General features: G+C 37.9%; 1 protein-coding gene across 2 annotated transcripts in view; it reads right to left on the reverse strand.

Annotated features, from left to right (window-relative positions):
• Positions 1-9,271, reverse strand: part of LOC143858720 (ethylene-insensitive protein 2.2-like) — a 34,511-nt gene extending 25,240 nt beyond the window's left edge. Inside the window, exons 1-6 of one of the 2 annotated variants that reach the window (XM_077369442.1) lie at positions 9,177-9,271; positions 8,990-9,025; positions 7,256-8,137; positions 6,463-6,549; positions 6,206-6,316; positions 5,863-6,075 (exon numbers count right to left, since the gene is read on the reverse strand). In XM_077369442.1, the coding sequence (XP_077225557.1) occupies positions 5,863-6,075; positions 6,206-6,316; positions 6,463-6,549; positions 7,256-7,504 (660 nt within the window). In that variant the 5' untranslated portion in view covers positions 7,505-8,137; positions 8,990-9,025; positions 9,177-9,271. Of the gene's footprint in view, positions 1-5,862; positions 6,076-6,205; positions 6,317-6,462; positions 6,550-7,255; positions 8,138-8,989; positions 9,067-9,176 lie in introns of those variants that run through there. The other variant, XM_077369441.1, reaches the window with a different exon arrangement.
• Positions 9,272-12,138: the final 2,867 nt, after the last annotated feature.

A 12,138-nucleotide genomic window follows, 5' to 3' on the forward strand; every position in this document is an offset into this window, starting at 1 on the left:
TCGATATCCCAATTCTCACCTTCTTGGACTCCTGAATAAAGAGAATATCCAGATTTCTACTTTGTCCAAAATCAGCTACAGCATTTCTCTTAGATTTGGAGCTCAGGCCCCTTATGTTCCAAGATCCTATCTTCATAATCAACCAAATAGGTTATCAAAATCTCCGTCCTCCCATAGCTGCAGTATGATTACTTTCTCCGACATATTGACATTATCGGCCAGTCGTTCCAAGCAGTGTTTAAAAATGCAGATGCGAGTCAAAATGCGGCAAAGAAAAATCCTAGACGACTCGGCACAGATGCGGCCAAGAATGAGGTTGACGCAGCCGAGAACTCGGTTGATGCAGCCGAGTACTCGGTTGACGTGGCCGAGTACTCGGGAGAGTCAAAGAGTTTTTATTAACTCTGTAGGGCAAAACACGGAACGCGGCCAAGGGAAAAGGGAATCGACTCGGGGAAGTCCACGATGACACAAGGGAGTTTAAAAACTATGGGTCATCATATCTCTGTCCTCCAACATCTTCAGCGGATCTCTTACCTTTGGATTTATCCACCTTTGTTCCCATACAAATAGTATCACCCACCAGTAGCATGTGCTCCATGCTGAAACCACTGTCTTCCAACAATTTCAGCAGCTCTCTTAGCTTGGATTTATCCGCCTTTGTTCCAATACCAATAGCATCACCCACCTGTAATGTGTGCTCCATCCCAAAATTGAGGTATTCGAACGCTCTATGGAATTCAAGGCAAGGGTCCATCTTCATATATTTAAATGAGAATATAGATAGGATAGGAGGTGTTTGGTTCAAACAGCTACCATCCTGCAGGTTTTCGAATTGCCTCCTACAATGAGCAGAAGAGCTACGTGAGGATACTGTGATCCATCGAACATCTGAGCTTTGATCAATATCCTCTCCCAGAGGAATACAAACACTGCATCTTAGGTAAACTCTGGCATTAAAGGGTGTTTAAAACTCAATTTTTGGGCCTGCGGAGATCTGTGGGCTAAAGCTGAATAAGATGGGCATGGACCGTTAGGAGGACAATCATGGGCAGAGATAGATGGGCATTCAGACTTCAGAGGATATAGTCAAGGACATATCTTTACATTTTTTGCCCTCAAGAACTTCAAATATCCCTTTCTCTCCTCATTTCTCAATGTGTTCCATTAAGAGGCGATGTCCACACTTTCAAGAGATCGACAGACATGATCTGCTATCATGAGACGCTTGAATTTAACCTTAACTTTGGTGCCCAATCATCTTTTTCCTCTGATATTTCTCAGTTGTTGACAATTGTCGACCATTGCTTGACACGTCCAGAACTTACAACAGCAGGAACTCTGTTGAAGTATCAAAGATTAAATAACACCTTCTCCAACAGCTTAAGCTTTTGGAGAAGTTGGTAAGTTAACATGTGCTATGATACCATGTGATAACAACCAGTTACTCCAAAAGCTTAAGCTGTTCAAAAGGCGTTATTTATCTTTTATACTTTAACACACTCGATGCTTTATCAAAATTAGAGTGGGGATCCGACGGCACTCGTATCATCAATGACCTTCTGCCAAGCTGAATGACTCGCTCCTAGTTTAGGAGATCAGGAACACCACAAGTCAGTGGCATGGGTTTGCACACCTTCTCTACTGGTGGGCGATCGTTAAAAACCGCCTGCAACCCAAAAAAAATTTCTTTTTAATCAGTAGTCTAAGAGGCACAATCTTTGAGCAAGCTTCATCGATCACATGTAAGATTCTCTCCTCCTTCAACCTGGAGGCAAACAAGGAAGAGTGGTCGACATCTCTAACAGCCCCAATCCTCTCTCCAATCAAGTGAAATGTTTATTTATTCCAAGCATGGAGAGGACTCCTGATACAGAACACCATAAAGATGAAGGTGTCTGCGACCGATTAGGGCATCATTCTAGCAAAAGAGACAATCGCAGTCAGAGAAAACAGGACCTTTATCAAATTCTTTACCTCATCTTTTGAAGCTAATAGGAGTAGGACCACATCAGGACCTAAATAGGAAATATTAAAGCCCTCCACCAATCTCCATCGCCATGCGGCAAAAAATTTCATTGTCTCCAAAGAGTGAAACTCTAGCAAGAGAATCCAAATCACGTGTTTAGCCAAAGTGGCGATGTAAGAGTTCACTGCAATATCAGAAACCACAAAGGGGTTTCCTTGGGACTACTAGTATCTTTAGTATAATAAGAAAGAGGATCTCTTTTCCGTTACAGGAAATTGGCATGGAGGTCTACCAGTAGAGATGGAAATATTAGAAAGGCTTGCAATAAAAAACAATGGTGTAACAAGGAAAGTTGGTGAATTAGAAAATGCTTTTTCGAGAAGACCAGAATCTTGTAGGAAGTGATTCTCTATTGGTGAATGGAAATTTCGAGAATGATAGAAGAATCAAGATAGTAGGCCAAGAAGTCACCATAATTGGGTCTGAGAAAAAATTGCACGGAGATGTTTGAATGGTTGTTTTTCTCTTCGCCTTCTGGCTATCTTGGCATTTTTTGAATGGCGGTCTCTATGCGGTCGAAGATTTATTAAGTCCAAGATGACCTGAACCCGAACTGATGAGTATGTTCACGAGTTGATAATGAAGAACCCGATTTGGATCCTTCCCTATTGAGAAATCCATATCAGAAACTGGAAGGAAGATAAAATCTCTCACTACCAGCAGCAGCAACAGCAGGTTGCTACTCTCAAGAATCCATCAATCCAAATAGACGAAAGGCAGTTCTTGACCCATCCGAGCATGGATTTCCTTGGCTAGAGAGAGAGAGAGAAAGAGAGAGAGTTTTCCTATTTTAAACTGGTTTACCTGTTGTAGCCGGTGAGAGGGGTAAGGCAACCGAAACGTGAAAAAAGGAGGCGGATTTATAATCTCCATTTCTTTATCAATTAATCATCAATATTTAAAAAAAAACATAATAATTTTACCAGGTTGCAAACATACATAGGTTGGCAGCATGGAGACATGAGGGATATAGATAAAAGATTCTGTACAATTACTGTTATGGGAAGATGAAGGGGCAGGTTTGATTCAATTAAAAGACCAATTGGCCCATCTAAGAACAAGATTACATGCTCCATGTCTGTCCCGAGAAAAGTACAAGATATGATGATCATGGAGCATTTGAATGTGGGGAAGGAAGATAAAGTAGAATTGAGATATCCAAATGATACTTCACGACCATGGTTTGAAATTTCGGTTTCGGCATAAATTTCGGACCTAGCTGAAACCGAAATTTCAGCCGAAATTCAGTAAAGACTAAAGAGATACGAAATGTCGTTTTTTGTGACTGAAATTTCGGTAATTTCGGCTGAAATTTGGTACGGGAATAAAAAATTAATATTTTTTTCAAATTTTCGACGAAATTGCCGAAATTTTGTACGTTTCGGAAATTTCGGATTTCGATCAATTCAGTGTCGGTGTTGACCGAAATCCGAAATTTCAAACCATGTTCGGATTTCAGTCGGAATTTCGGATTTCGGTCGAAATTTCAAACCATGTACATGACTGATTATTAAAGGAATTAAAAATCCAAGAAGGATGTGACAAGACAATGGAAAATATTGAATAAAAAAGAATCGGTTTGTAGAGATAAGTCAGGAGCGAAAGTATAGGCTTGAGTGCAGGTGTTGCAGCAGCATTCACAGCTACCGGTAGTCTTCAAGTACCCTGTCGGGCCTATCCTCCAAGCATGACACTGATGTAGGCTAGGGAGAGAAAGAAGAAGAATGAAGGAGAAAAGTAGAAGAGAAGAAGTAAAAGAAGAAGAAAGAATTCTGCAGGGGAAAGAGAACTCAAGCAATAATCTCAATTAATCATCAAAAGTAACAAGAAGTCTGTAAATTGGCCTAAGAAAAATTAATAAAAGACTAAAATACCCATAATAAGTAATAAAAGACCAAAATCACTCCAATAATGCCAAATAATCCCTAAAATATCCCCACGAACAATAAAACATCCCTACGGACAATAAAAAAATCCCTACGGGGCCCATGAGTGCGGCCCCGCCTAGAATAAACTTGCAACAGACAACTATGATCCTCATCAGACAGATCAAAAACACAACCAATACCATAACAAAGGGGGAAAAGAAGAAGATTGCAAAAGAAATGGATAGAACAGCATAGGCATAGTCTTGAAAACAGACCAACACAAAACTTCAAATCGATAGCACCTCAAAGTACAAAATATATGAAAATATATAAGGCTATCAGGAAAGTAGGCATTATGCTCATCCACCTATATGAGCCACTTGCTTTAAGGAATTTCAAGGACAGCAATGACCCTGCTGAAAATACAAGATTATCTGGATGAGCAAAGGGCAGCCATGTGAGAGCCCCGAACCGGCTCTCCCTTTGGACAACATCAGAGTAGTTCTAGAAGCATTAAAGTGAATCAATGAAGCAACACAAATCTACTTAAGCAATTTAATACCAGATAGGTAAGCTGGATTGAAACCATGACCTCAAACTTCTGAAGTTTCCTAGGCCTTTAACTTTCAGTGGCATATTTACCCCCCTATCTATTCATCCACCCATCTACGTCCCAAGGGTGAGGTGTAGATACCCGGGACCCACATCATCTAAAAATCTACACCTCTGGAATATTGTGACAGCAAAGGCAATCAGTATGGTAGGCGATTAGATTGGACCAAGGACATATAACAGAGTAACCAAGTCTAGGAAATTTTACTTTTCAAAAAAATAAATAGTCTAGGAAACTTACACTGTCTCATACATGGACTATATCTCAACTTTCACCATAGCCATTTTTTTATCCAGTTCCTTTCCCCACTCTCGTGCTTCACTGACACCCCCAAACAATTAGTATATACTTTCCTTTTTGAACGGTGAGAGTGAAAATAAGTGTGTACTTGATGGATTTTTAGGTCTTGCTTGAGACTGTTTATTTTACGTAGATGAAGACAGAATAGCTTGTCACTCAGCCTTTATGCTATTTACTACAATGAAGTGGGATCTCCCCCAAGAACATATAATAGAATGCTGACCTCCTGTCGCTATTTTCTCCATCCACCATTTTGAGCAGCGTTTCCTAAATGATAGCTACAAGATAGATTTTCTGAAAGATGGTTAGTGAAGAAGTTGCTGCAGTCACTAAATTTCCTATAACAATAAGAACATAATGTTAGGAAGACTCGAATATCAGTTGGAGGGTTTCTTTAAATTCTACATGCAGTTGTTTGGGTAGAAAGCTTCTGGTAACTATGGGTTAAACATCTATAAAATATCTAAGGCATGCTTGGAATCTACTGGGTATGGTTGATTACCAAAGTAGATAATTAATTCTGCCAGACATACTCAACTCAACTCAACTCAACTCAACACAACTAAGCCTTTGTCCCATACTAGTTGGGGTCGGCTAATGAATCCTTTAGAAAATTTTCATGAAGAAGGTGAAAGTGTCTACACGGCTCAATCGACTAAGTCTAATCCTGACACTAGTTGGGTTCGTATACATGGATCATTTTCTTCCATTCTCTCCTATCCAAGTCTAATCCTGCCTGACATAAATTATTATATTGAAATATCACCTATCTACAACCATGGAAACTAGAGATCTCACTGCCTCATGGAAAAATGACGGGAAAAAAAGAGCATGCTTGGAATCCCAGGACGAATGCGGCCAGTAACAAAATATTTCAAAGTTGAAAAGAAGAAAACTGGAAGTGTTAATATTCTCCAACTAATATATTAAGAATGTCACCCTAATCAGGATGTTAAGGGAAAGAGACGGGAGAACTTAGACAGATGAATGATGGAAATAGAAAGAACAAAACAGGAAAAAAAAAGAGTGGGTGTTGGTTCAATGAAGGGCACCTGTACGATGGATGAGTGGAGGTAAAAATTGTGAGGCATGATATTTGCACCAAGTAAGCTCATGAGTGAGTATGCACTCTCCCCTCTCAACCTTGGAAATACTCCATTCATGGCAACCGGAATTTCTGGTTGACTTATAAGTACTCCAAGCACATAAGAAAATAGTCCAAAGCCTGCTATGCTGATAAAGAACATTTCTGTCTTGCATTTATTCTGAAATCAGAGCACAAGTAACATATCATCACTGGGATTTTTTTTTATTTTTTTTTTTTGAATAATTACAAATCAGCACTGAGATAATCTATAAGAAATGAAAAAAGTGAACATAAACAATCAAGCTTACCGGGAGGGTCATAAGAAACGGAAATAGAAACATGTCAACAACAGTCAAAAGAACACAAGTGAACATCTCCAGTCCCAAAATAAGATTGAGCCCATGTGCAATCCCGAGAATCTGGCAAGGACAATGCAACTTTAGATTAGAACTGATACAACCATGGTGGGAAGCCCCATATTCCAGGGGCTTTGCTCATTTTTCTAGTTCCCCTTTTAGAATAAAGGGATATATGACAAAAAAATTAGATGGAGCTGAGCAAATACCATAGTTAACTCCAAGACAATCACCGATAACTCTGCTTGAACGCCCAGCAATATGCATGTGGGCCTACTATACTCCTCACTGCAAATCTTTTGCAACAAAAGCATATCGAATATAACATATTAGTAAGAACTAGCGTTTCAAGCCATTCAAAAAGAGAGAGAGAGAGAGAGAGAACTAGTGTTTCAAAATGCGGATGTGGGTAAAAACGTAGCCAACGCAGAACCTAGTAGACTTGGCACGACGAGGCTAACTATTTGGATGACGCGGTCATAACTCCAAGTCATAGGAGTTTTGATTGACTTTGTAGGGCAAAAGGAGGACTCGGACAAGAACGCGACCAAGGTAAAAGGGAGTTAACTTGGGAGAGTCCATATGATATGGGCTAGGTTTGAAACTATGGCACGTACGAAATGACAGAACATAAGAATAATGGATTGTAGTTGAATGCCCCCAAAAGAAAAAAGTTACAAAAAAGCACCTTAGCATCTATAAACACTAAGGAACTTTATCAACAACTTCATTCAAAATAATTGCATCCTCAAGGGAGAGAAATTTATTAGGTTAAGAGAAGGGGGTGGAAAAGTTTTCACACATAAGTGAAGAAACAAAACCAGTAGACATTTTTTATGGATTATCATTGAGTCTAAAAGGCATTTAAGCTACAAAAAAAAGGTAAAGGATACCTGTGCAAGATTCTTTAAGTGAAGAAACAAAAGCAATAGACATTTTTTATGGAGCATCATTGAGTCCAAAAGGGATTTAAACTATACAAAAAAAAACGTAAAGGAATACCTGTGCAAGATTCTTTCCAGTGACCACACCAATACGAGCAGTAAGATAGTGGCACAGAATAGCAGCACAATTAAAAGCAAGTACCAACGATACAAGATCAAATCCAAAACGGGCACCGCCATCAACAGCTGCAGCCCACTTCCCTGGGTCAATGTATCCCATAGAAATTAAAAGGGCGGGTCCCAGAGATGGGAATAAACGAGGCACTATACTAGACATCTGAATATCACTGGAGGCCTCAGTATCCATGTCTTAGCGTAAATCTTTACGTAAGTTGAATCACAATTATAGTGCGATACTTGAAACACACGTCTCCTTAACTGAAGATCCAACTAGCATCAAAACCAACAAATCATGTGGTCGTACGTAATAATGCTGACTCTGCAAATAATATATGTTGTCTGGAGTAGGGATGCAAACAAAGCATCCCTCTACTAGTTATCCATCTGGACATTTACAACATCCATGTTTAACCATCCTCGAGTGAGTACATAGTAAGGCCAGAGACAGTTCAACTTCCCTTAAAGCAAGGCAATATATGGAAAGATATACACACCACAGAGAACTCAATATACCAAGTCTCGCAAACCCATGTAATAAACTTGCATAACTTGAACCTCGATGCTTCCTAAAACACATTTGTTTGCATGGTAACACACTAGCATGGCAAAATTCCCCCTCCCATAGTGGTCAGAACCATTGCTTATCAGACAATCTGATTCTGATGACTATTGATAACTTAAAGGACTTAGTTTTCCTTATCTCACTCTTTCCTCATGAATTAAATTAGAAGATGTGTGGGCTTCTTCCCGTAACTTTTCAGTAAGCAGAATTAAAACTTAGAACAAATACAGTGTAAGGTGAAGCTTTCCCCACAGCCGCCTGTTAAATCAAATCAATTAATTTTTAGTACAGAATCTTAAAATCGACACGTACATGCATATAATAAACCGCTTGTGTACAAAATTTACTGATATTACAACTCAATGAATCAAATAATTGAATATAAGATTGGTCAAGTATATTTATATAATTAAGCACCTAGATGCTTAAAATGATAATACAAATTTATGTAAGTGCTTGCATGACATGGGTATGGCTAGCATCCATGGTTGCATTCACTGAATAACCCATCAGGATTTTACCAAGAATTTCATGAACCAGAACATTTTTATTTATTTTTTTGGGAATGGCGGCATGAACCAGAACAAGCATAAACATTTTGCAAGTATAACTCTGTTCAATCGAAGCCTACCTCAAAAATTAATACAAAAGATTTCTATATGCTCAACTGAAAATACCTAATGTGAAATCAATGTCCAGAATAATTATTTAAAAATTCAAAGCTAAAAAAAACCCAATCAATATCAATAAAACCCAGAAACCGAATGTGAAGATTCACACTACAAAACCCAAATAAGATCATCACATACACTCCACCACATCACCCCAAAAATGCCAAAGTTACCCAAATCACATAACTGAAAACCCTAATTCCTCAAAAAAAAAAAAGGAGAAACACTCAAAACCCTAAAAACCAAAAACCAAAATCCCCATAAGACATTACAAATCAAGAATCAATTCCATTTATAGCAAAACAGAAAATAAATGACAGACATCTATTTACACAGATCTGATTCCTTTAAACAGAACCAAAAATCAGAAAGTCAACAAATTGTAATTAGGGTTTTGACAAAAAAGAAGAAAAAGATGATAGAAAGAGTAAAACATCACCCTTATATTGCATCTCCTCTTCCTCTGCTGTGTGTACTGAAAATAGAAACAGGCATTAAAGAAGGTGAAGACTAGAGAGAGAGAAAGAGAGAGAGTTAGCTAAAAGAACAAATGAGAAACATGAAGTGAAAAGACTATAAATTTCCACATGATGAAAAAAGTATTCAGAAAAGGCATGGAAAATTACTGTTAACGTTTTCGCACTTTTATAACTCCGTTTTATCTCTCTAGTCTTTATCTTTCCTTATTTATGAATTCCGTTTCTTTAGCATTTCCGACAAGGAGATTTCCGTTCCGGCACAAATATAGGTTTTTTCAGTTCCATGTTTTTTAGATAATAAGACAAAAATGCCCTTATATGGATTTTTCTATTAATTAGGAGATGTTTTTTCTGAGATTTTATATGGTGTAAGCACTTATAGTATCGTATTTTTCAATAGGGACTTTACGGACCACATCATAGGATGATCCAGACTGTCCATGTGATGGAACATGACTTAAATAGGTTGTGCCCTAAAAATCATTTACATTGGATGATCATAGCCCTTAAATCTACAGAGGTTTCCATAATATGCAGTTCTTCTAAAGATAGGAGGGTTGGGATTATCTTATAGAAATGATTTTTTGGGCACAACCTATTTACATTGTGGCCCATCACATGGACGGTTTGGATCATCCCATAGTTTGGCCAGTACTTTTTGAAAAATACGGTACTATAAGGGCTTACACCATATAAAAACTCTATTTTTCTCTTCTTTCTCATTTGAAGATTATAAAATTTTATTTTGAGATATTTGTTCTATTGAATTTCAAAATGACAAATATTTTCTTCCAAATTATTGTGCGATAGGTCAATCGATATCACGAGACAGTAACTAAGTTATCATTCTCTGGATTTCTTGGTAAAAAAAATGGGAGCTGATATTTCCGCTCCACTTTTAGACTAATCCACTCCAACTTGGAGTGGATTGGTCTAAAAGTTGAGTGGAAATATCCAGAGCATAGGGGAGTTGATATTTCCGCTCCCCTTTTAGACTAATCCACTCCAACTTGGAGTGGATTGGTCTAAAAGTTGAGTGGAAATATCCAGAGCATAGGGGAGTTGATATTTCCGCTCCCCTTTTAGACCAATCCACTCCAACTTGGAGTGGATTGGTCTAAAAGGGGAGCGGAAATATCAATTTCCAAGAAAATATAGGGATATATTATTTTCTTTTTTCTTTTTTTCAAGTTATAAGTAGATCTAGATGTAGCTCTATTTCTTGAAATAAACACAGCTTGGTCGATGATTGGAATGAAGGTTTGAGTGAGTCTCGGCAAAGAGAGAACGAACATTTGCCAGTGGGGTTTCCAAATCATCGCCAGATTTAGGCCCTGTTCGTTTGGGATTGTTGAAGGTCCGATTGCAATTATACCGACTGATTATTGTAATCACCTATTATGAAAATAATCTATTAGAAGAAAATTGCCTTCTGCTGCATCATTTCTTAAGGACAAAGAGGTCATTTCACACCTCCTCTTCGAGTAGCAATCCTATTCAAATGGGAAAGTATCTCAGTGCCAAAAGAGAAATTCGATCCCCTTACGGCAACTTCCCTAAAGGCTCATATATGTTTAGTATCCGAGTTTCATAAGGAAACTTGAAGGCTGCCCAGATAAGCATGGAAGCCGGTTCCACAGGGAAACCACCTATTAAGAAAGTGTCCAAAAAGATAAGGTTCCTAAGTTGCTTGGAACTCCAATTCTATAAGAGGACCACATGCCTAACGTAAGTAAGCGGATTTCTTCTGTTGAACAGATGTCTGACTTGAGCGTCGGAGGGTCTTTCTGGAGCCCAAACTCTGAGACCTCTAGTGTTTGTTCATTGAGTGCAGGACGTGCAACCAGCGTACCCCAGCATAGCTTTCCGACTCTTTTGGCACCAACAAGTTCCATGGGTCAAGTTACGATTTGAATTAAATATCTAGATAGTCGGGCATGTGTCAAAACCAAAAGTAAGTTACGTGAATTAACAATGTGACTCAGGCCAGGTTTGGCAACCATGAAAAATTATTCCATGGAATATATATAGGCTCAATTGTGTTTGATGGGTGGAGAATGAGGGTAACCATTGAAAATTATTTTTTTGTCTTCATGGTATTTAGGAGCTTTTCATCCTCCCCCACACCCAACAACACACAAAAAAACTATGGTGCTCCCTCTCCCACCTATCTCTCACAACTCGCAACTTGCCATTCAGTGTTAATAAACGTATACTAGAATATATTTTTTAATTTTTCTTTGAATTTCTATCAATCTGAACAATATAAAAAATTCTCAAAACATCTAAATCATTCACACACAGTGCGGATAACATTTCAAGTTGTCAGGGCAATGTGTCAGCATAAAATCTAAAATAATTGTCAACTAAAGGTTGCATGTATGATCCCATCGAAGCTATTATGGAAGGGAGATAATACATAATTAAGAGATAATGTCTCCATCAACATATCAAAAGTCAACACAATTATGTGTCAAAAGAGTTAGGCTCCTTTCATTTTGGATTTTGAGTTCAGAAGAGATTATTGGACTCAAAACTAAGAACGATTCTGAATCAAATAATAAGTTTTGGACTCAAAATCAATTATCAAAATCCAGAACAAACATGGACAATATCTCCATCAAGATATCAAAAGGCAACACCATTATGTGTCAAAAGAATTAGGACCTGTTCATTTTGGACTTTGAGAATTGATTTTGAGTTCAGAACTGATTATTGGACTCAAAATTAATCACAATTTTGAGTCAAATAATAGGTTTTGGACTCAAAATCAATATAAAAAATCCAGAGAACATGTTAAAAGTATAAAAGACAAATACTGCCTTTCTCCAGCAGCTTAAGCTTTTGGAGAAGTTGGTAAGTTAACAGAACAAATATGGCCACAAGAGTTAAGCAACCCCGTGACAAAATCTTCTCGGTCAAATGGTGGATGGATCTTGAAAGGATTATAGTTTAGCCATGGTACTTTTAGGTATTTGGAAGTGATAAAATTATGCACAATAATTTATTTAATTTCTTACTTGGATTGAAAATGACTCATCTAACCGTTGTATAATGTAGCTAATAATAATAGAGCATGACATTTCTTTATTCATTTTTGTTATGCTTA

This window comes from Tasmannia lanceolata, unplaced genomic scaffold, assembly GCF_043159265.1.
Source record: "Tasmannia lanceolata isolate RefF3 unplaced genomic scaffold, GAP_Taslan_0.1 ptg000026l, whole genome shotgun sequence".
Taxonomy (NCBI): Eukaryota; Viridiplantae; Streptophyta; class Magnoliopsida; order Canellales; family Winteraceae; genus Tasmannia; species Tasmannia lanceolata.